This window comes from Cydia splendana, chromosome 20 (assembly GCF_910591565.1).
Source record: "Cydia splendana chromosome 20, ilCydSple1.2, whole genome shotgun sequence".
Classification (NCBI taxonomy): Eukaryota; Metazoa; Arthropoda; class Insecta; order Lepidoptera; family Tortricidae; genus Cydia; species Cydia splendana.
The window spans coordinates 11,383,448-11,409,298 of NC_085979.1; the positions used below are offsets into that span (position 1 = coordinate 11,383,448).

Here is a 25,851-nt window from a genome sequence, read left to right on the forward strand (position 1 = left end):
GCGGCCAGTACGTACAGCAAGAAGGTTATTAGCGGATTAATGTCGCTGATTGGTAGTTATTGACATTATATGCATTTCATCTACACTTAGCTATGTACCATTAGTGTAATAAAGATGACTCTTATTTTGTTTACGAGCTTTGATTACAGGCTCTGTAAACGCGTCGTCTTATTTGAATGTAGGCGTAATTGTGTATGTGTGCTAATTTGGCCCGAGAATTTGAACGGTAATGTTCCTAAAGGCGGTATCCATGGTTATATATGATCGCAGACCGTATCATACAAGGCCTATTGACTTCCTTGAAACGATGTGACCCTTCAAAATTGTATATGTGTTGTCCGTTCCCAGACGAGATTGCCAGTAATTAACATAAAAATATTTTACTACAGCAACATTGCTAGAACTGGCTTTGTATATACGATTTCTAGGAACAAATGAAATTATTTTATCATATATATTTTGATTTGTATTTTATGAAGTAGTCATATGTAAATTATTATTTATATTTTGATATATGTAAATTGTTATCTATTATATTTCAGTTTGTCTTTGTCTATGTTCATAAAATCTACGAAGGGTAGACGTGCCTCTACCCTCCTTAATAAAATTAAAAAAAAAACTTTGTCAATAGGCCTCTTTGATAGGCCTTGATTTGGGTCTGGCCGGTAAGAACATAGGTCATTACAAAAGTCTGTAATGTCAATGCTGTCAGTAAAGTAATTTAACGCAAAAATATCATATCAGTTTTCATATAAAACGATTTATTCACTTGAAATATATTTATTTAGGTTCCTATTAATTTTTAAAATAAAAACTATTCATATGTACGAGCAACATATCTAAATGCGTCTTCGCACAGACAGGCTTAGTTAAAATTAAACCGTTGTCTCTCTTCCTTCCTTGCTGTATCCGGCAATGGCGACTTTATCAACAATTCTTATCCGGATTATGAAAAGCCCTAATGTGTGTGGAAACCGTTGTAGTAAACCAGAAACAGCGATAATTTCAAGGTAAGAAATATATTAATATTTAAATAAAAATGAGCGTACTAAATTACCAAATTCAAATATAATAATTTAATCTTACTATCCCCGTAAACCCGCGGACGTTATATCGCGTCCGAAATTATAATCAAAATTCATCATAGATGTAAAACTTCACATTGTTTGAGCTGGTAAATTTAGACCCTAGGAATTAGCGGCGTTAGTAATTAGGAATTTAGATTATATTGTTTAATTTGTGACTATTTTGTTTTAGAAATTGAATCAATCAAATTGATGGCTTGAGCGTGAGATAATAATATATTATAATCCTGGGCCGTCATATGATTTCTTGGAAAAAGCTCAAAGGGCACGTATCTGCCGCATATCCAGACTAGTTTCCCGGTGATCAAGAACGCCGCGCGGAGCTGTGAAGCAGAAAATGTCCGATAACCGGATAGATGTAATAACAACTTGTAACCATTTGCCATATCAATGTATGTATTCATATGTAATACTCCTAACATATATACAGTAATGCTAATAGGAATGAAAATATTTATATCTTAATACGTAACTTTTTGTTACCTTTTATATTTGACGAATTTCTAAATATAGTACCTAATCATTATCTTTTAACGTATTTTTTTATTTATTTGTGATATGCTAATGGGGTTGGCAACTGTCAAAGGTTTGCCTAGATGGCGCCATCATAGCTTGCCCCTTTTTCTATGAGATTTGGCTTAAAGAGCTGGCATCCAGGGTATTAAAAAAAACAAAAATTTGACACAATTCTAGGGATTGACGGGGCAAGCTATGATGGCGCCATCTGCTAAAAACTTCCACCGGCCAACCCCATTTAAGAGCCCAACAACGTGCACACTAGCGCCACTGCTAAATAATCGTGATTATTTAAATTTAAAAAAGGGGCCGCTACGGACTGTATTGTGTATTTAAGTACCTTTTGAATACATCAAACTAGTATTTAAGTTGCTGGATTTGTCGATCTATGTGCTCAAAACAAAAACGGCCGTTTTAACTTTGGACGGGTAAATTGACGAATCCAGTAACATAAAAACTAGTTTAATGTATTCAGTAGTGGCGCTAGTGTGCATGTTGATGGGCTCTTAAAAACCTGACCCCAACAAAAAAGAAAAAAATACAAAAAGAAATTCCCTCTCCGGGATTCGAACCCAGGACCATTAGCTCCCTGAACTGGATTACTGCCAATACCCGCTAGGCTAAACGAGTTGTCAATTCTAATTACAATGGTATTCTACCAGAGCGCTAGTAGTATAAACGAACTTTTGAAAGGGACATTTTTTTGTATGGAGTTATCGTTCTTCTCCTAGTGAGTATTATATTCTTTGGTATCATACCATGACCGTGGGCCGATTGCATAACAAACTACAACTAATATTACAAGCGGAACTCCTTATTTAATAAGTGAAATTAGAAAAGGAGTTCCGCTTGTAATATTAGTTGTAGTTTGTTATGCAATCGGCCCCGTGCCATGAACGTGTCAGGCAAAAAAATATTCTTTGTATTAAAAAGTATGAGACTATGCCCACTAGCCTGTTCCGTCACCGACCATACCCGTCGCGTGCCATGCACGGACCGTCAAAAATTGTCGGCGAGGATATTTTGCCGGTGCCAAAACGCTCCGTGCATGGCACGCAACGTTGCCAGAACGGTGCGTGCAGGCGGCGAAACGGTGGGCATACGGGTTATAACCGCGTATGGTGACCGTTCTAAGCCCGTTATAAACGCGTTGCTATATTTCTTGCTCGCTCTTACCAGTCTGATAACTATTCCCTCGCTCTTTCTGACGAGTCATGCTCTCGCGGATAAAACGCGGGTACTAAGGGGATGAAACGCGGATGCTACGGGGATTATAGATGGATGCTATAGGGATGATACGCGGTTACTACGGCCACTAAACCCGTTATGTACGGATATGAAACAATGTGGACACGGTGTAGTGGGCATAGTAGTCCGTATGGCGTTACATTCCGTGCCTGATACGTTCATAGCACGGTCATGGTATGATACGGTGTAGTGGGCAGAGACCTTTAGCACATACAGTAAACAAACCTCATTGACACATCATGCGTCACTAAGTCAATCACGTGGCCTACCGTGAAACACGACAATCGAAAATTCGGTTTCCGCCTCTCTATCACTCTTGCATATAGGAGCGATATAGAGGCAGATAACTAAATTTCGATTTTCGCGTTTCCCGGTAGGCCCTTGTTAACAAACCGCCTTGATGCATCAATGTCATATTTTATTGTCTGTGAAAACTTGTCAAAAAACAGTTTAAGGCACAGTATGTATAAGTTAGTCTATGAATTAACTGAGTCGGTAGTGCTGCACTCTGGCGGCAGAACATTGCAGTAATATCCCCTATTTGATATTTATTTAGGCATTATGATACGATTAAATACAACAACAAAGGTGTAATGAAATCAAAGTCAAAAATGCTGAAAAATCGAATTTCGTTTTTCGCGATAGGCCTCCAGATAATATTGAAATCATAATGTTGTTTAGAAAAAATCTGTAATGGATATTTTCTAAATATACATATACATTAACGGTTATTGGAGAAAGCCAACGACCGATTACAAAAATATTAATAAAAGTTAACTTAACAGCATTACTTCATATCAACGCTAAATTTGATTGCTGAATAAGACACTCTTGAAAATAGTACATTACTACAGAGGCTGGGAAGTAAGGGGTTGCCGGCCGAATGCATATAGACGGCCGAACGTAGTGAGGCCGGATAGTTATGAGGCCGACAACCCCTTTTCACGCCGAGGTATGTATAGTGCTTTTCTTAAGCATGCAATGAAATAATAATAAAAATTGATGATGATGATTGTTTCATGTCCTAATGTGATAGGTTATTCAGTGCGTGGGGTTCATAAGGGGAACGAACATTTTATTATTTTTGCGCTACGACGCACGGTTTAAGAGCATTATAAAGTATTTTTAGTTTTTTTTTTAGTTTTTTTTTAAATAATAATTAGGGGTTTCTTACAGAGGAACGAACATTTTATTATTTTTGCGCTACGACGCATGGTTTAGGAGATACAGCCCTATATTTTTTTTTGTTTTTTTTTTAATTGTTTTTTTAAATATTAAGAGGTTTCCGAAAGGGGAACGAAAATTTGATTATTTTTGCGCTACGACGTACGTTTACGTGATACAGCATTATAAAGTTTTTTTTGTTATTTTTTTTCTTTTTTGTGCTTTTTTTTTAAATATTATTTAAGGGTTTCTTGCAGAGGAACGAACATTTTATTATTTTTGCGCTACGACGCATGGTTTAGGAGATACAGCCCTATAACATGTACATGTTTACTAACCTGTTATGGATTTTTGTGGTCCGAAATAAATGATTTTTATTTTTATTTTATTTTATTTTATTTTTATTTATTATAAATATTTTTTTTTGCCCTTTTTTCTTTTTTTTCTTTTCTTGTGTTTTTTTAAATGTTATTAAGAAGTTTCCTAAAGGGGAACGAAAATTTGATTATTTTTGCGCTACGACGTACGGTTTAGGAGATACAGCATTATAAAGTTTTATTTTTTTATTTTTTGTGTGTTTTGTTTTTAATATTAATTAAGGGTTTCTTACAGAGGAACGAACATTTTATTATTTTTGCGCTGCGACGCACTGTTTAGGAGATACAGCCCTATAAAGATTAAAAAAAAAAGAAATCGTGCCATAAACCATAAACTGCCTATAGTTTTTTTTAAAGCGGTGCGATAGTGTGTTATCACTTTAATGGCTGAATGCCACGATGGTGTGTCACACATATCTGTGAAATGGAAATTTAAAAAAAAATTACTTCCCGGCCTAGGCCTTAAATTTTGTATGAAATTCCTTTACAGTTCTCTGGAGCATGGTCTAATAAAACATGGTCTTCCATTCCCAGAGTGACACGGGCCTACGTCACAATAACATTGCCACTTTATTTCAACATAACATGTTACATGGGTACATTATACCTATGGTTAATAAGTTAAAATATTTCTTTATAATTTTATAATTTTCATTTATATGTATTTTATCTTAAATTTTACAATAACACGTCATTTTTAATTACTCGTTAGCAATATCTTCCGATTCACGAAAGAAATTTCAGACTTTCGGGTAATTCTATTTATACTACTGGCAACACAGGATAGCGCTGTGCACATTTGACAATTCGGATCTAGATAACTTCATGCCCTGACCGTCATCCTTGTCGAACGCGTGTTAATTGTTATTTCCTTCTCGCTCAGTGTCAGCAGTCGCAGTGTTTTCCAAACTTTTCACGTCGTAAGCTTGGTAATTAATGTGTAACTGTGAATTAGTTTTTTAAACGTTTGTCTTGTATAGATAAATAAAGTTTAATTTAATACATTAGATTTGTTTTATTTTACTATGTTTCTACATGAATAACTTAAAATTAATGCCGTTAAAATAATTTTCACCGTTGGTTAAAATTCTCCCACATTTCAAAGTTTGAGAACCTGTAAACAGCATGATGACGTAGGCGCGTGTCAGTTAGGTCATACGCGAATCTCGGAATGGACATGGTATAATAATATACTCCGCCTGGTACTCCATTCCGAGATTCGCGTATGACCTAACTGACACGCGCCTACGTCATCATGCTGTTTACAGGTTCTCAAACTTTGAAATGTGGGAGAATTTTAACCAACGGTGAAAATTATTTTAACGGCATTAATTTTAAGTTATTCATGTAGAAACATAGTAAAATAAAACAAATCTAATGTATTAAATTAAACTTTATTTATCTATACAAGACAAACGTTTAAAAACCAATTCACAGTTACACATTAATTACCAAGCTTACGACGTGAAAAGTTTGGAAAACACTGCGACTGCTGACACTGAGCGAGAAGGAAATAACAATTAACACGCGTTCGACAAGGATGACGGTCAGGGCATGAAGTTATCTAGATCCGAATTGTCAAATGTCCACAGAGCTATCCTGTGTTGCCAGTAGTATAAACAGAATTACCCGAAAGTCTGAAATTTCTTTCGTGAATCGGAAGATATTGCTAACGAGTAATTAAAAAAGACGTGTTATTGTAAAATTTAAGCTAAAATACATATAAATGAAAATTATAAAATTATAAAGAAATATTTTAACTTATTAACCATAGGTATAATGTACCCATGTAACATGTTATGTTGAAATAAAGTGGCAATGTTATTGTGACGTAATCGCGTGTCACTCTGGGAATGGAAGACCATGTTTTATTAGACCATGGGAATGGAGTACCAGGCGGAGTATATTATTATACCATGCTCTGGAGTTGCTCCGCCCTAAACGTGATACTTCGAAGCCTGATATAACGCCCGGAGTGACGACATTTCATTGCATGTTTGAGAAAACATAGTTATCACTAGACAGTGGACATACCGTTACTCAGTTTGCCCACGGTGCAACGCCATCTAGCGGAAACTGTCAAATATTTTCGCGGCCTTCGTTGTGTAAGGTTGGTATTCCACCTGTAAAATTTCTTTATCCAATGTGCATTGCGTCTCACTCTCTCGTCAAGAAAATGTGAGACAAAATACACATTGGACAAAGAACTCGGACAGGCGGAATACCACCTTAACAATACCGACGGGATGTACCGACTATCCGGCCTTATTTGTAGTCGGCGATTAGTCGGCGACTAGTCGGCAAAAATGGCCGATTAGTCTGGACGCCTGACCATAGTGAACAGGATTAATAGTAGTTTATGTGACTGCTACATAATAAAAGGCATTAAAATACGAGTGTGGGTTTATGAAACGAATGAAATGAGTTTCATAATAGTATCACACGAGTGTTTTAATGCCTAATTATGTACAGTTACATACACTGATTTATCTACACACATATTATAAACTTTCTATGATATATTCACTAACCTCATATAACAGCCGACATTGGGGCACTTTCCTCTCTGGCGGAACTCGCGGATATGAGATGGCGTCTCCGAAATATCTTTATCGTATATTTTACACGAAACTTTTGTTATAGTTACTTTAAAAGCAACAAAACAAATTATTTTTTACTTACAAACTAATTAAAAGATAAACTGTACGTCAAATGGCGGCAAATGAAAACTTTTTTCACGCATGTCACGCATCCGTAGTTTTTTTTTTAATTCAAAGACAAACTAGAGTCGGGGTCGATTACCATATCGTCCGATACCAACTTACAAGCGAGATTTGTCAATATTGTATGCAATTGCCATTTGATTTCGAATAAAACGTCATCTCGACTGATATTAGAATAGGGGTCAAATCAAATTGCTTTTTTTTTCAGAGATGTTCGAAATTTGAATGTCATTACCAAATCGATTTTGATATAGTAATGAAGCTATTACCACATTTTCACAGATAAGAAATTTGCTGTAACAAAACAGTTTATCGTAATGTGGGGCATTATTTACGGATTTTGAAGGCATCATAGAGAGTTTATGATATGTGTGTAGATAAAGTTGTTATTACAACCAAATAAGCGTAATTAGTACGAGTGATCGACAGGATAACCGGGTACTGTACTTACAAAAGTGTCTCCTTGAGCTGATGTTGCTGCGGTCGCTGCGACGGATAAGCCCAGCACCGGGACATCACGGAGTAGAGTCGCGATGAACATACCTATAGGGGGAATACACCATGACAATAACCGGGTACTCACAAGAGCGTCTCCTTGAGCTGATGCTGCTGCGGTCGCTGCGACGGCTCATAAGCCCAGCACCGCGACATCACGGAGTAGAGTCGCGGTGGACATCTCGGAGGGAGTGCGAGCCGCTCTCCGTTCTCCAGTTTGCCGATCACGACGCTGTACTTCACGACGAGCATCAGGCTCTAAAAACACCGCAGGGGAACACACCATGACAATAACCGGGTACTCACAAGAGTGTCTCCTTGAGCTGATGTTGCTGCGGTCGCTGCGACGGCTCATAAGCCCAGCACCGCGACATCACGGAGTAGAGTCGTGGTGGACATCTTGGAGGGAGCGCCAGGCGCTCTCCGTTCTCCAGTTTGCCGATCACGTCGTTGTTCTTCACGCCGCTGAAGGGCTTCACGCCGAGCATGAGAATCTCCCACATACAGACGCCTGGAATGATAAAATGCATGTTTATACAGTGTTTTTTTTTTAATTTCCATCGTTTGCATTGCAAAATTAATACTCTAAGCGCCACTTGCACCATCCCACTAAGCGGTCAAACCGTTAACCCAGTGTAATTGTAATGGTAACCATGGTAACTCCAGGTTTAACCGGTTAACCCCGGGTTAGTGGGATGGTGCAAGAGGCGAACTAAAATATCAGACTTACCAAACATCCAATCATCAGAAATTAACCGTCTGAAGTAGTAAATGTGTCGTTTATGCTTCTGATGTAGCCCACAAGATGACAGAACCTACTATGCACATGGAAACGTACCGACGAGAACGGTAGATGGCAGCACTTGCTTTAGCAATGTACATGTGCACATATGTTTCCGATTCAGACCACAAGATGGCAGACCTTCCAACGCGCACGGCCCCTATTGCGCTGTAGCCGCCCGCGTCAGTTGACGTACTTGGCGGTCAAAAGGTTAAACCAACTTACCGAACATCCAAACATCAGAGGCGGAGGTGAACCGCCTGAAGTTGATGGACTCTGGCGCCATCCATTTAATAGGCAGTTTGCCGCGAGACGCCTTGTAGTAGGATTTGTCCTCCACCATCTTTGATAGCCCGAAATCCGCTAACTGTAAGCAAAGAGAATAGAGTGTAGGTATACGAGTATATGTGTGTAGGCGGATTGTCAAAGTAAATTATGTAGCCACTGTAAATTTACTGCCATCTTTCGACAGGCCATTTGACTTTGATCCTTATTCTTGCACTAATATGGGTTTTAAAATATAAATTGTGTCTAAAAATAACTGATCTCTACGTTTCTCTATTAAATTTCTGGTGCTTTATTTTATGCATGGTGTAAAATAATGTATTTTAAATACAGTCAAATACCCTATTATCACTAAGGGGCTATTCATAAATTACGTCATTTCAAATTAGGGGGGGGGGGGGTCTGGACACCGGATGACGGTAGCATGACGTAGGAGGAAACGGGGTCATTCGAAGCATGATTTTTGGATGATTTTAGGGGGGGGGGGGGGTCCAAAATCGTCAAAAATCGATGACGTAATTTATGGACAGCCCCTAACGGCAGTGTAAATCGCACACAATTCCATTCGATTTGGATGCTTTAAGATGATCTGAGCACAAAAAAAACAAATTAGTTGCCTATCAGATTACGTTTGACGATCTGCCACTAATACCTATGCATAAAATAAATTGTGATTACTAATATATTTGTACAGCGAACCTTATCATTTACATCATTAGGTTCAATTTACCTTGACACAGGTGGGCGTCGAAACAAGCACGTTCCTCGCGGCGATGTCCCGGTGTACAAATTTCTTGCTCTCCAAATAGCTGAGCGCCGTTGACAGCTGGTATATGTACAGTACTAGTGTACACGTCTCCAACCTGAAAATGGAGTTAATATTACATCATTTACAAGCTTTTACTCATGGTCTAATAAAACATGGTCTTCTATTCCCAGAGTGACACGGGCCTACGTCACAATAACATTGCCACTTTATTTCAACATAACATGTTACATGGGTACATTATACCTATGGTTAATAAGTTAAAATATTTCTTTATAATTTTATAATTTTCATTTATATGTATTTTATCTTAAATTTTACAATAACACGTCATTTTTAATTATTCGTTAGCAATATCTTCCGATTCACGAAAGAAATTTCAGACGTTCGGGTAATTCTGTTTACATTACTGGCAACACAGGATAGCGCTGTGCACATTTGACAATTCGGATCTAGATAACTTCATGCCCTGACCGTCATCCTTGTCGAACGCATGTTAATTGTTATTTCCTTCTCGCTCAGTGTCAGCAGTCGCAGTGTTTTCCAAACTTTTCATGTCGTAAGGTTGGTAATTAATGTGTAACTGTGAATTAGTTTTTCAAACGTTTGTCTTGTATAGATAAATAAAGTTTAATTTAATACATTAGATTTGTTTTATTTTACTATGTTTCTACATGAAGAACTTAAAATTAATGCCGTTAAAATAATTTTCACCGTTGGTTAAAATTCTTCCACATTTTCAAGTTTGAGAACCTGTAAACAGCATGATGACGTAGGCCCGTGTCGGTTAGGTCATACGCGAATCTCGGAATAGAGTACCAGGCGGAGTATATTATTATACCATGCTTTTACTCATCAACGTGCACACTAGCGCCACTGCTAAATAATCGTGATTTTTAAAATTTCACGAAAGATATTTAAAAAAGGGGGGACTACGTACTATATTTTGTAATTAAGTACCTTTTGAATACATCAAACTAGTTATTAAATTGCTGGATTCGTCAAGCTATGCGACCAAAGTTAAAACGGCCGTTTTTGTTTGAGTTCATAGATCGACGAATCCAGCAACTTAAAAACCGGTTTGATGTATTCAAAAGGTACTTAAATACAAAATACAGTACGTAGCGGCCCTCTTTTTTAAATATTTTTCGTTAAATTTCAATAATCACGATTATTTAGCAGTGGCGCTAGTGTGCTCGTTGATCGGCTTTTAACTTGCATGGTATGTACCTATGTAACTATGTTTGTACAGGTCAAATCTTGCAAGTTAAATTTGACCCACTTTCCGGTTTCCGATGAAGTTGAAAATTTGCACACATGTGTAAGTCGGGTGACAATGCAATATTATGGTACCATGGAGCTGATCTGATGATGGAGACAGGAGGTGGCCATAGGAACTCTGTCATAAAACAACTTAACCTAATTGTGTTTGGGGTTTTTAGATATGTCTCGATGAGTATTAGTTGCCTGTGGAAAGAAAAGTACAGTCAGCGATAAAAGCTTGTACCCAAAATTAAAGTTTAACTTATTTTTACGTTTACTTGCAGGTCAATGTATCGGTCGAAAAATACCGCAGTCTACAGTTCATTCCACAGTTTAGCATGAGGCGAGTTGTGGTGAGTTTTGTGCTAGGCAGGAAGTATCTAAGTATCTGTCGCTAACGCACAGTCGAGGACTGCCAACGATCTTAAGGCCCCCAATGACACTCCTACCTTGTAGTCCGCCTCGTAGTCCGCCTCGTTGGGTAGGATTGTGTATAGGGGTTGCGGACTACGTGCCGTCCTACCGTTTAGCCGTTTGTAGGACGGCTCGTAGTCCGCAACCCCTATACACAATCCTACCCAACGAGGCGGACTACAAGGCGGACTACAAGGTAGGAGTGTGAATGCGGGGCTTTAAGTGGCGAATATGGTTTATACTAGGGATGTACCGACTTACCGACTAGTCGGGAAAGCCGACTATCCGGCCTCATTTGTAGTCGGCGATTAGTCGGCGACTAGTCGGCAAAAATGGCTGATTAGTCGGTACTTTATAAGTAAGATAATATTTTTTTTTTTGGCAAAAAGAAATAAGCAGCAAATAAGCATAAGCTTTTCATCTGTTTTACCCAAATTCCTATTTAGGGTGCTTACGAAAACTTTTGTTCGAATTATTGACCGTGTTGTCGCTTTCTTACGCCCGACTGTCCCCGGTTGTCAATAGTCAGTTGTTGGTTGTCAGTAGGATTTTTTTTTATCTATTTTATGTTATCTTTTAGCGATACTATAATACGATACGATGAACAGCGCAAGGAAAGGGGTAAAACGATTGATTTTTAAATGTATCTGAACCGACCTTAGACGAAGCTAATGATCTGGCCGACTAGCCGACTAGTCGGCCGACTAATCGGCCATCCGAGTGCCGATTAGTCGGCTAGTCGGCCAAATCAATAGTCGGTACAGCACTAGTTTATACCCACCTCCTCGCGTTTTGTTGTAAGTAAGCCCTGAGCTCGCCCAGGGTGGCTAGCTCCATGACGATCCATATGGGCGGCGCGCTGCACACGCCCACCAGCCCGATGATGTGCGGGTGAGAGAACTGCTGCATTATATCTGTCAACAAATATAGAACCTTAATACTCATAGAAGGTAGGATCCTATAGAAGTGGTATACGCGTGCCTCCGTGAGGGACAAAACATACGCAATGCGACACTATGATTGGTCGAATTTATTTGTTGCCCACCATAATCCATAGTAAATTACTACTCCATACAAAACTAAACGGTGGGGAACAAAAAATATGTGAGACTGTGACGAGCACAAACAATAATAGTGCTTTCGCTGCTACTCCTACTGAAAGATACATAAGATTATCTCGTTCTGTCAGTTATCCCCACCACTCATGCCAAATTCAGTTTAATACTAGATTCATGTTAATACTCAATAAAAGTTACTTAAAAAATCCTGCTTGTGAAGCTGCAAATCGTCGCTTAGGGTACCATCACCTGTCCAATTTCTTTATCCAATGCAGGGATATAATATTTAAAACTTTCGCGTTTTGAACACATATTAATTCACATTTATATTCCGATTCGCGATTCGGTCTATATTCACGCAAACATACGAACGTGTCTTGGTATTTCAGTCAGTCTCGGTACATAAAGTACTGAGGTTGACTGAAGTAGCATAACAAATACGAACGTTTCCGAGAGAATACATGGAAAACAATAGGCTACTTTCCTACTAGTCAAATCAGCTTCATTTTTAGGGTTCCGTACCCAAAGGGTAAAACGGGACCCTATTACTAAGACTTCGCTGTCCGTCCGTCCGTCCGTCCGTCCGTCCGTCCGTCTGTCACCAGGCTGTATCTCACGAACCGTGATAGCTAGACAGTTGAAATTTTCACAGATGATGTATTTCTGTTGCCGCTATAACAACAAATACTAAAAACAGAATAAAATAAAGATTTAAATGGGGCTCCCATACAACAAACGTGATTTTTGACCAAAGTTAAGCAACGTCGGGAGTGGTCAGTACTTGGATGGGTGACCGTTTTTTTTTTGCTTTTTTTTTGTTTTTTTTTTTTATATGGTACGGAACCCTTCGTGCACGAGTCCGACTCGCACTTGCCCGATTTTTAGAACCGTCAAAACGATTTGCTAATATGGAATTTATATGAAAACGAGTGACGTCACGGTCAACTCACCTACTTTTTATATTTCAGTCCGATATTTATTAAATAGAAATAGTGCTTAAAAATTGCTGTCTATGTTTTTCTAATAATTATCTGGTGCTTTATTTCGTGCACGGTGTGAAATAATTTAATTTAAGTAGAGGAGACGTCCCTGTTATGCCCTAAATTTGTACACATTGGGTTATTGATACTCAGTTTACTTACAAGCTTCTTCCAGAAACTTCTCGGCGGTATCTAGATCTGCATCCAACTTGCAAGTTTTCACAGCGACCGGCAGTATGTATTCGCCGCCTGAGCCTTTCCCCTGCTGCTTTTGTATGGTGAGCTGCCGACGGAGGGAGGGGTGGTTGGCTGAGGCCACTCGACAGGTTCCTGAAAAAAAAACCATACTAATATTATTAAGGCGAAAGTGTGTCTGTCTGTCTGTCTGTTACCTCTTTCACGCTTAAGCCGCTGAACCGATTTAGTTGAAATTTGGTATAGAGATAGTTTGAGTCCCGGGGAAGGACATAGGATAGTTTTTATGTCGGAAATCATCCCTGAAGAGAGTGCAAAGGGTTAATGAATTGTCTAATAATTGAAGTAAGCAATGCGCGAATTGAATGGTTGCTATTAGCATTATCCAGGCGCTATATCTACTTTAGCTGCTGTCACTAATTCCACGCAGACGAAGTCGCGGGCAAAAGCTAGTATGTAATGAAGAGAAAAAATATGAAATATGTTAAGAAGTGTAACAATCTTACGGTAGATGTCGCTAGGGTCCCCTAGACCCATATGGTGGAAAGATTTGCTGGCTATGGATGAGGTCTTGGTGGCTCAGATGGCAGAGCGCTGGAGTATCGATACAGAGGCCGTGAGTCTTACCCAAGACAGTAATTTTTTATCTTTTAAATTTATTCTAAGATTAAATATGTCATTGTATTAATACTAGTGTATACAGGGTGGAAAGGCACGACGATCCTTCCCGGAAGTATTAGGTCGTTTAAGTGATACAGAGACTATTGGTAATGGTAAGAATCGTTAATTGAGTAAAAAATAAAAATTGCAAAAATACTACTTTTTAACTGTGGTGATAACCCTATAGCATGTGCACATGACGGCTAGATTAAGGATCTCCGTCGGGAAAGCTCGGGACTTTACACTTTTTTCCGATCGTTGACAGTATCGCAATGATGTATGAATGACGCATAAATGTCAAATAAATCAAATGCATGCAAAAATATTACAAACAATTTTATTACTTTCTTAGATAATTACTTTTTTCCAATATTTAATACTATCTTCTTTTCACATACGGTGTTCAAATGTACCTCCGTGTATTACAACGCCGCCGCAGCCCGTACCCGAGGTGACCCGAGTATGTCGATGCACATGCGATACTATATCTGCTATGCTCTTCGTCATTTATCCTCCGCAGAAAGCACCAATTAGCCTTTGTCTCATTTCGTCCGCAGTTTCACATTCCGTTTGGTTTGGTACACCATATCTTTTACACAGCCCCACAAATTTAAATAGCCACGAGCATCTAACATTTTTATTTGAAGAATATGACATTCAATAAGTATAGTTCAATGAAAATTTAATTTCAAACATCAGACGTCTTGTCTATTTCCTACCACGCAAGAAGGTTTGTTAGTTTGGTATTGAAGAAGTATTTATTCTTGATTTATTCTTAGTATTTAATTTTTGCAAGTTCATTTGGTGCAACTAACACAACCTACTTGTTATTTTTAATTATTTTAGATAGTTTCCAATTATTCGAAAATAATTTTGTGAAACGTGTTAAGAAACTAAAACCTTTTTATCAGTCAAGGAAACCAGAGATATTTATAAGACGATTGCGTACTTTTGAGTGGTTGTCAATGTCACCATTTGAACTGTCGTTGTAAACAATGTTGTGGTTAGTATTATTAATATTAAGGAATAACATAACTTTCATTCAAGTATTGAACAAGTGGAACCACTAAGAAAGCGAAAATCCTGCAATGATTCTTACCGTGCTGTAAGCAGACCTAAAAATGGTTAGATGGCAACAAATTAGCATAATTTCCTGTCGAATACTGATTGTTTACAAGTAAGTTCATTGACCCTGTCACCTGTTAGGGTTAGAACAAAGTAGTTTTTTGCGTGGATGTTTAAAAGGTCATAATTTAGAAACGGTTGCCCATATTAACATAGTTTCTATGGAGAAAATATAGAGCTTAGGCTAAACTATCTCCCATTTCCGGAAAGGATCGTCGTGCCTTTCCACCCTGTATACATATATACTAGTGCAAGTGGGCCTAAATAACATTACCTTTGTGTACGTCGCCAAACTGTCCTTCTCCGATGATGCCGGTAAGCTCGATCTGGTTACGGACCAACTCGTAGTCGCGAACTAAAAACAAGATGAAATGTACAGGTATATCACAAAAAATAATCTTCACAGAGCTAGTACTCCATTTGGATTGATTAGATTTATTTAATTACACAAACGGGTCTACCGCGATATAATTTCATTGTTTTAATTTGTTTCATTGTCTTTCCGTGACCACAGCTGGTGCAACTCAGCTGAAACGTCGGAATTTAAGGTAAAAACAATGAAGAAACGGTAGACCCGTTTGTGTAATTAAATATGTGTACAAAACGCGAGGGTTTTAAGTGTTGATCAGATTTATAGGCTTATCCCACCTAATAGGTATTTCAAAAGATAGAATGTATAAGTTAACCACCTAATACATAAAATTATGAAAAACTAATAAAAACCGGCCAAGCACGAGTCGGACTCGTGCACGAAGGGTTCCGTACCATTACGCAAAAAAAAACCACGTTTGTTGTATGGGAGTCCCACTCAAATATTTATTTTATTTTGTTTTTAGTATTTGTTGTTATAGCGGCAACAGAAATACATCATCTGTGAAATTTTCAACTGTCTAGCTATCACGGTTCATAAGTTACAGCCTGGTGACAGACAGACAGACGGACGGACGGACAGACGGACAGCGGAGTCTTAGTAATAGGGTCCCGTTTTTACCCTTTGGGTACAAACCCTAAAAATTACCAATTTGATATTTGCAATACTGAAAAATGCAATAACTGGAAGTGCTGGTGGTGAAAAAATATGTTTGACCGCTATTATGGGTGTCTCTGTGTGTGTGTGTGTATGTGTCTGTAGCACCGTAACCGTAGCTATATTAACCGGGTGAACCGATTTAGATGCAGTTTTTAATTTTAAAGGTTTTAGCGGTAGTTCTTAGACATGTTTGAACAAACTCGTTTTATATATTTACGTTGTGATTTTTAAATTTATGTTTAAGACCTACCGGCCGGCGTGGAGTAGTCGGCGTCGTCGTCGACAATCTCGGCGTAGTCCTCTGACAACAGCGTCGCCGTGTTGCCCTCCCAAGTACTGGTCTTGCCCTCCGACGAGCTTGAACTCATCTCCGCTGGAAACGCAATAGAAATCACTCAATGGTGTTTTCGAAATATACATAAAACCAAATAGAATTATACCATCATTTTGAAATGAAGCCAGCAGGAAGACGTCCTATCGGACGCCCCAGATATCGCTGGTGCGACATGGTGGAGGCGGACCTGCGCGAACGTCGAGTCAACAATTGGCGAGAGGTCGTACAGGACCGAGAAAAGTGGCGCTGTCTTGTGTCGGAGACCAAGTCTCATTTTGGGTCGCTGCGCCAACGGAGTAAGTAAGTAGTTTTGAAATGATAATTTAAAGACCATTTTCTCAAGATATCTCGCTATTTGGAGAAAAGCTTTTCCCTTCCATTTGTGACTTAAAACAACACTTTACAAAGTTATTAAGTAACCTTTAGCTAAGCTATTTTTGGTAGGTAAATATCGTACTTACTTTTGCACTGACAATTCAGTGACTTCCATACGGTAGCTTGAAAAAAATATTTTAAGTATTACGGGCGGATAAATGCTAAAACAATTAAGTACTCAGTTGTAAGTATCAAAGTAATATGTAACTTCGTATAAGACGAATAAAGTCTAAGGAAAAAACGTGCCTCGGAATTCATGTAAAAGCCATTCTCCAATAGATGCCGCACACACCTTTAGCCTATCCTCGGCTAGATGGCGTGACGACACCGTTTCATATTTAACAATTTTAACACGTAGATATCAGTGAATGAACATGGATCAAAATGATATAAAAATAATAAAATCATTTATCCATATATATAAATTTTTTGATAACTTCATACGTTTTCATTTTGAGTTTTAGTCGTGTGTCGATAGATGGCAGTAAATTTACAGTGACTACAAAATTTACAATGACAGGACCCCTCTATACCATCTATTCTTTTTGTAAGTATGTAGTAGTAAAAGTGTAAAATGGTGCTTACTTGTTCTGTTCCATAGCGAGGTCTGCGATTCTGTGACTAGTCTGCAATACCCGTCTACTAAATCTGCTAAACTTTCTGCAGCCTGTAACACAATATAATGAGATTTTATAGTACAACTACAAAAAAAAACAGGAAACAGGCAATGGCTGACTGAGAGAGACTAGATGTGTGGGTAAAGCGATTTCGTATAATAATACAAGTTGGGCAATTGAATTGAAATAAAAATTAAAATTGTTTATTCCATTTAATAGTTACACATATTTACAGTGTAAGCACAGGATAAATAATAGTACTACCGTACAGAAAGGACACTTCCTGTAAAACCGAAGTTTGACAGCGATTCAGGGACGAATCATGCTATCTCTTTCTAATGTATGGCACTATCCCTTTCGGCTATTTAGGGTTGTCAAAATTCAAGTGATTATCTTATCTGAGGTCGTGCACGCAAAATTACGTCAAGTAGTGCCAACCCTAATAATTGCTCGGAGCAATGCTGAGCCGAACGGAGCCGAGTTTGCTCGAAGTCAGGAGTGTCTGCGTACTGGTGTAAGTAATTTCGGATTTTTAAGTAACAAGTACCGATGTTAAGAGGCACCTTATTCTAAGCTAAATTATGAATGAATGCTTTTAAAATAAAATCTTGGAATTACGACAAGCCTAACCAATAAGCTCAATGAACGGCGCTGCAAATGACACTTGCAAATGGCCGAGCCGTCCACGACATTGAGCGACTTGCGACGGCGGCAGCGACAACCATAGGTGGGAACGAAAGGTCCGATCGCTGTGTCTGGCTATGGTTATCGCTGCTGCCGTCGCAAGTCGCTCAATGTCGTGGACGGCTCGGCCATTTGCAAGCGTCATGTCGTGACCGAGCCGTTAGACCTGTAGCGCGATCACACAATGTGTAATATCCTATTATAGACGCTCCACTACGCAATATATGATCTAAAGGGGCCCACAGATTACCAGTTCGCTGGACGATATCAGCCTGTCAGTTGTTCGGAACTGTCACCTTTCGCGTTTAACTGACAGGCTGATATCGTACGGCGAACTGGTAATCTGTGGGCCCTTTAAGGAACAAACCGTATCTTATACCTTTAAAACGAGCAATTCTTGTATATTTATCTATTTATTAGTATTTATATATACATTTCGCGGATCTCGGAAACGGCTCTAACGATTTCGATGAAATTTGCTATATGGGGGTTTTCGGGAGCGAAAAATCGATCTAGCTAGGTCTTATTAGGATGGTGGGAAAACGTGCATTTTTGAGTTTTTATATGTTTTCCGAGCAAAGCTCGGTGTCCCAGATATAAATATTAGTCTACCTTCATAAGACTGAAATAGTTCGAGAAAGTGTTAGCGTTGTCGTGATTACCTCGACGCTGCTGCACGTAATAGTGAGCGTCTCCGTGGCGCCCTTCACTCGCAGCTGCAGCGCCGCCTTGCCGCACGACGAACCGCTCTGAAACATCACATCACACATGTTAACATTTACATTTAGACATGCATATTAATCATTGACGACCGGTCTGGCCTAGTGGGTAGTGACCCTGCCTATGAAGCCGATGGTCCCGGGTTCGAATCCTGGTAAGGGCATTTATTTGTATGATGATACAGATATTTGTTCCCGAGTCATGGTTGTTTTCTATGTATTTAAGTATTTATATATTATATATATCGTTGTCTGAGTACCCACAACACAAGCCTTCTTGAGCTTACTGTGGGGCTTAGTCAATTTGTGTAAAAATGTCCTATAATATTTATTTATTATTTATTTATTTATTATTAACACAGCCGCCGCCATTTAATCGAATAGGGAATATTACGCAAAACTCTGCGTAGAGGGCGTCACTAACTCAATCACATGGCCTATCGTGAAACACGACAATCGAAAGTTCGGTTTCTGCCTCTCTATCACTCTTGCTTATTCGATCGATAGAGAGGCAGATAACGAAATTTCGATTTTCGCGTTTCGCGGTAGGCCACCTGTAAACAAACCGCCTTGATGCATCAATCTCATAGTAAAACTGTCAAAAACTGTTTAAGGCGTAGTATGTATAAGTTACTCTATGGTTTACTAACCAAATTAGTGCTGCACTCTGGCGGCAGAACATTGCAGTAATACTCCCTATTTACGTAACTATTTTATGTTTCCAAACGGCCTCCTAGCCTAGTCGGTAGTGACTCTGCCTACGAAGCGGGAGGTCCCGTGTTCGAATCCTGGTAAGGGCATTTATTTGTGTGTTCATCACAAATGTTTGTGCCTGAGTTATGGATGTTTTCTATGTATATAAGTATTTGTATATATCGTCTTCTAGTACCCCCAACATAAGCCTCATTGAGCTTACTGTGGGACTAGGTCGGTCTGTGTAAAATTATCTTATAATAGTTCTTTATTTATTTATGTTATTTTAGCATGTGGTTTTATAATGAGACCGTAATTTTGATCGTATGGGGCCAATCTGTCGGCGGGTTCCATCACAATATGGAAATCTACCGCGAAACAAGAAAATCGAAATTTCGTTATCTAACCTCTCTATCACTCTTGCATATTCGAGAGATAAAGAGGCAGATAACTAAATTTCGATTTTCGCGTGTCCCGGTAGGCCCTTGTTAACAAACCGCCTTGATGCATCAATGTCATATTTTATTGTCTGTGAAAACTTGTCAAAAAACAGTTTAAGGCACACTATGGTTACTCTATGGTTTACTAGCTAGCTTAGTGCTGCTCTCTGGCGGCAGAACATTGCAGTAATACCCCCTATTGAAGTATACCAACCTGCGACTGCGATTGCGTGGTCTGCGACTGCGACTGCGACTGACAGTTGGACTTGAGTGTCTGCACGGCGACGATGTCGGCGAACGACGCGATTTTCGTGTACGTCGGCGGCTCGCCCGCCTTGTGAGACACGTACGATATATCTGCAATAGACAAACGTTTTAAATTTTTTTGATGTGAAAACTTCTTTAGCGGCGCTGTGCACTTTTTGTGATGGGGAAAAAATGTTAAACTCGCGAAAGGTCACGTGACCGACAGATTCGACAGATTGAAAATTCGTAAGACAGACACGTGACCTGATCGAAAACTGTTACAATGTCATTGAGTTTTCACTTCTGCCGGCACTCCCGGAGTGCAACCCGTTGCTTTTTTAAATATTGTAAGCAATGATAAAGGTTATAGGGTAATTCGCCAGTAACTGGCCACCGGTCAATAACTGGCCACCCTAAACTAAAAATGAATTCTATTCACCTATAAACAGAATTCATTTTATTACTAGTGGCTCTGTGAGCTGTAGACCTCGCGAGCTGAGCTTAAAACTGAGTAAATGTATGGCTTCGTTGTTTAGAAGAATTTAGAGAATCTAATTTGACAATTAAAACCTTAACTATCGAACCTGCTTACAAAATTCGGGAATTGGTCTAGAAATGCGACCAGTAGAGTAGAACAGATGGACATACGAAACAATTTTTGGCTAACAGGCCAATTCAAACGTACACTGATATCAGAATGACGTCTACCTGATGTCATTTAGTTATCGTGCATTTCGCTGGTTCTTGTCCGTACATGTATTGGCGCAAGCGAGACGCACGATGACTACTAAATAACATGATAAAAATATCATTCCGATGTCAGTGTACGGTCGGTGCCCCAACTTAAGTATCCACGTCGCCATACTAATTGTATAGAAAAGTGGATAGAGTTAGACCAAGAAAAGTCTGCAGAGCACACGCAGTGCCAATGTTATTTGTGCCAGTGTCAAAATCTCTGCAGACTTTTCTTGGTCTAACTCTACTTATGTTAGGGAACCAACATTACCTTTTAATTAGCCTGTAAACTGCAACTGAGAAGCTTTGTGCGCGTTTGGTTTGCCAGTCTTTTCAGTCTTTGTTCCTCCTCGAGTCGCAATAGAAGGAGTTTCATGCTTTTAATTTTAGTCGAGTAAGAATTTAAATATCTAACTAATCTAAATTCTAAAGAGAATAGATTGTATAGGGGACGTGCATGAACTATAGGGGGCAGCACAGGAGCCGTCAGATCTTTGGCGCGAAGCGTAGATGTGTAGTTTATGATTCCGATGTAGCCCACAAGATGGCAGAACCTACTATGCACAAGAAAACGTACCTACGAGAACGGTTGATGGTAGCACTTGCTTTGGCAATGTACATGTGCACATATGTTTCCGATTCAGGCCACAAGATGGCAGGCCCTCCAACGCGCACGGTCCCTATAGGGGGCGTGCGTGAACTATAGGGGGCGGCATAGGAGCCGTCAGATTTTTGGCGTGAAGCGTAAATGTAACGTTTATGCTTCCGATGTAGCCCACAAGATGACAGAACCTATACTATGCATAAGGAAACGTACCTACAAGAACGGTAGATGGTAGAACTTGCTTTGGCAATGTACATGTTTCCGATTCAGACCACAAGATGGCAGACCCTCCAACGCGCACGGTCCCTATAGTAGAGGGTTATTGTCGTACTAAATTTTGTAGTCACTGTAAATCAGTGCTGTAAATTTACTGCCATCTTTCGATACAGGATTAAAATGAAAATGAATAAAAAATATCAATAAATGTATATATGTATGGATAAATGATTTTTTTTTTATTTTTAGAACGCCATATCATTTTGACCCATGTTCTTTTACTGATATGAGTAAAAATTGTTAAATATAAAATGGTGTCGCCATCTAGACGAGGCCAAAGGTATGGCGCCGTATATTCAAGAATCAAATTTTCTTTAAAGCGCAAAAAGCCATCATCTCTTGCAAAAATTAAACGAATACGCTTAGCCCGCGCTTTTCAAAATAAAATAATAAAATAAAAAACAACAATTGATACGAAATTTAAGTATAAAAAAATACAAAAAGTTGTGTAGCAGCTTACAATTACTGGGGATGGAACCAGGGACCTCCCGATGCAAACAAAAAAAGTGAACGTTTGCAAAATGCGCCATGATAGTTCTTACTAAAGCTGACGAAATTTAGCTACTCATTCTCAAGTAAAAACGAAATATCTAAATACCGCCAAAACCAGCGATACAAATTTTCTGAATTTTTGGACATTTAATCTATAAACATATATCAAAAAGAAAAAACTCTTATGATATCGATACGATTATTTGTTTAAGCGCTAGGTATCACGACTCCGCCATTTTAAAAAAATTCCAAAAACCGCATTGTCAAAATTTTTTTATTTAGTCATAGAATCTGGTCACAAAATTTCATGAGAATCGGTTAAGAATTGCGACCTGTAGAGGAGAACATCCGGAAATACAAAACTAAATATCTAAATACCGCCTAAACCAGCAATAATTTTTTTCTGCATTTTTTGCTATTAACTCTGTAAACATGTCTCAAAAACAAAAAAACTCTTATGATATCGATACGACTATTTGTTTAGGCGACAGGTATCACGACTCCGCCATTTTAAAAAAATTCCAAAAACCGGATTGACAAAAAAAAAATATTTAGTCATAGAATCTGGTCACAAAATTTCATGAGAATCGTTTAAGAATTGCGACCTGTAGAGGAGAACATCCGGAAATACAAAACTAAATATCTAAATACCGAATAAACCAGCGATAATTTTTTTCTGCATTTTTTGCTATTAACTCTGTAAACATGTCTCAAAAAGAAAAAACTCTTATGATATCGATACGACTATTTGTTTAGGCGACAGGTATCACGACTCCGCCATTTTTAAAAATTTCCAAAAACCGGATTGACAAAAAAAAATTATTTAGTCATAGAATCTGGTCACAAAATTTCATGAGAATCAGTTAAGAATTGCGACCTGTAGAGGAGAACATCCGGACATACGAAAGCAAATTGCTCGAGTCAAAACGTAGACCTTCGCTACGCTTCGGTCAATAAGGTTTCAATAACTGGCCATCTTATACTAAAATGAGTTCTGTTTATAGGTGAATAAAACTCATTTTTAGTTTAGGGTAGCCAGTTATTGGCCGGTGGCCAGTTACTGGCGCATTACCCTACCTACCTCATATATCAAAATGGTGGATTAACACTATGAAATTGGACATGATAAGTTTAATGGGTTTTTCGACGATAATTGTTTATTGAGTTATCAAGATAAAGAAAGATTTTGTAATTTTTTTTTAGAAATTATCGCCAGGTCCATTAACCTCGTCTGAAATAGGGACCGTGCGCGTTGGAGGGTCTGCCATCTTGTGGCCTGAATCGGAAGCATAAACGACACATTTACGCCTTGCGTCAAAAATGTAACGTCTCCTATGCTGCCCCCTATAGTTCATGCACGGGGCCTATAGCCCAGCCATAGTGTGTGTAGAGTATCCAAATGAGCATGCAGTATAACTGTCCCTTTTTCACTTACCTATATCAGGTCCAATGGCGAGCTCTATAGGTATGGCCCAGCCGGAGCCGAGGGCCCCAGTGAAGGTCTTATGCTGCCCCCTATAGTTCATGCACGGGGTCTATAGCCCAGCCATAGTGTGTGTAGAGTATCCAAATGAGCATGCAGTATAACTGTCCTTTTTTCACATACCTATATCAGGTCCAATGGCGAGCTCTATAGGTATGGCCCAGCCGGAGCCGAGGGCCCCAGTGAAGGTCTTATGCTGCCCCCTATAGTTCATGCACGGGGTCTATAGCCCAGCCATAGTGTGTGTAGAGTATCCAAATGAGCATGCAGTATAACTGTCCCTTTTTCACTTACCTATATCAGGTCCAATGGCGAGCTCTATAGGTATGGCCCAGCTGGAGCCGAGGGCCCCAGTGAAGGTCTTATGCTGCCCCCTATAGTTCATGCACGGGGCCTATAGCCCAGCCATAGTGTGTGTAGAGTATCCAAATGAGCATGCAGTATAACTGTCCTTTTTCCACTTACCTATATCAGGTCCAATGGCGAGCTCTATAGGTATGGCCCAGCCGGAGCCGAGGGCCCCGGTGAAGGTCTTATGCTGCCCCCTATAGTTCATGTACGGGGCCTATAGCCCAGCCATAGTGTGTGTAGAGTATCCAAATGAGCATGCAGTATAACTGTCCTTTTTTCACATACCTATATCAGGTCCAATGGCGAGCTCTATAGGTATGGCCCAGCCGGAGCCGAGGGCCCCAGTGAAGGTCTTATGCTGCCCCCTATAGTTCATGCACGGGGCCTATAGCCCAGCCATAGTGTGTGTAGAGTATCCAAATGAGCATGTAGTATAACTGTCCTTTTTTCACATACCTATATCAGGTCCAATGGCGAGCTCTATAGGTATGGCCCAGCCGGAGCCGAGGGCCCCAGTGAAGGTCTTATGCTGCCCCCTATAGTTCATGCACGGGGCCTATAGCCCAGCCATAGTGTGTGCATAGTATCCAAATGAGCATGCATTATAACTGTCCCTTTTTCACCTACCTATATCAGATCCAATGGCGAGCTCTATAGGTATGGCCCAGCCGGAGCCGAGGGCCCCGGTGAAGGTCTTATGCTGCCCCCTATAGTTCATCTACAGGGCCTATAGCCCAGCCATAGTGTGTGTAGAGTATCCAAATAAGCATGCAGTATAACTGTCCTTTTTTCACATACCTATATCACGTCCAATGGCGAGCTCTATAGGTATGGCCCAGCCGGAGCCGAGGGCCCCAGTGAAGGTCTTATGCTGCCCCCTATAGTTCATGCACGGGGCCTATAGCCCAGCCATAGTGTGTGCATAGTATCCAAATGAGCATGAATTATAACTGTCCCTTTTCCACCTACCTATATCAGATCAGGTCCAATGGCGAGCTCTATAGGTATGGCCCAGCTGGAGCCGAGGGCCCCAGTGAAGGTCTTATGCTGCCCCCTATAGTTCATGCACGGGGCCTATAGCCCAGCCATAGTGTGTGCATAGTATCCAAATGAGCATGCAGTATAACTGTCCCTTTTTCACCTACCTATATCAGGTCCAATGGCGAGCTCTATAGGTATGGCCCAGCCGGAGCCGAGGGCCCCAGTGAAGGTCTTATGCTGCCCCCTATAGTTCATGCACGGGGCCTATAGCCCAGCCATAGTGTGTGCATAGTATCCAAATGAGCATGCAGTATAACTGTCCCTTTTTCACCTACCTATATCAGGTCCAATGGCGAGCTCTATAGGTATGGCCCAGCCGGAGCCGAGGGCCCCAGTGAAGGTATTATGCTGCCCCCTATAGTTCATGCACGGGGCCTATAGCCCAGCCATAGTGTATGCATAGTATCCAAATGAGCATGCATTATAACTGTCCCTTTTTCACCTACCTATATCAGATCAGGTCCAATGGCGAGTTCTATAGGTATGGCCCAGCCGGAGCCGAGGGCCCCGGTGGTCTTATGCTGCCCCCTAAAGTTCATGTACGGGACCTATAGCCCAGCCATAGTGTGTGTAGAGTATCCAAATGAGCATGCAGT

The 25,851-nt window shown here is 39.8% G+C and overlaps 1 protein-coding gene and 1 long non-coding RNA gene across 2 annotated transcripts in view; one reads left to right on the forward strand and one right to left on the reverse strand.

The window, feature by feature from the left end:
• The window catches only part of LOC134800821 (focal adhesion kinase 1), a 95,721-nt gene that overhangs the window by 19,484 nt on the left and 50,386 nt on the right, over positions 1-25,851 (reverse strand). The window contains exons 9-19 of the mRNA XM_063773378.1: positions 20,242-20,384; positions 18,838-18,924; positions 17,460-17,541; positions 16,961-16,996; positions 16,416-16,538; positions 15,410-15,490; positions 13,318-13,485; positions 11,899-12,031; positions 9,405-9,537; positions 8,615-8,756; positions 7,915-8,119 (exon numbers count right to left, since the gene is read on the reverse strand). Of these exons, the coding sequence (XP_063629448.1) occupies positions 7,915-8,119; positions 8,615-8,756; positions 9,405-9,537; positions 11,899-12,031; positions 13,318-13,485; positions 15,410-15,490; positions 16,416-16,538; positions 16,961-16,996; positions 17,460-17,541; positions 18,838-18,924; positions 20,242-20,384 (1,333 nt within the window). The remainder of the gene's footprint in view (positions 1-7,914; positions 8,120-8,614; positions 8,757-9,404; positions 9,538-11,898; positions 12,032-13,317; positions 13,486-15,409; positions 15,491-16,415; positions 16,539-16,960; positions 16,997-17,459; positions 17,542-18,837; positions 18,925-20,241; positions 20,385-25,851) is intronic.
• The window catches only part of LOC134800867 (uncharacterized), a 367,053-nt gene continuing 355,037 nt past the window's right edge, over positions 13,836-25,851 (forward strand). Inside the window, exon 1 of the long non-coding RNA XR_010145572.1 lies at positions 13,836-13,918. This is a non-coding gene — a long non-coding RNA (uncharacterized LOC134800867). The remainder of the gene's footprint in view (positions 13,919-25,851) is intronic.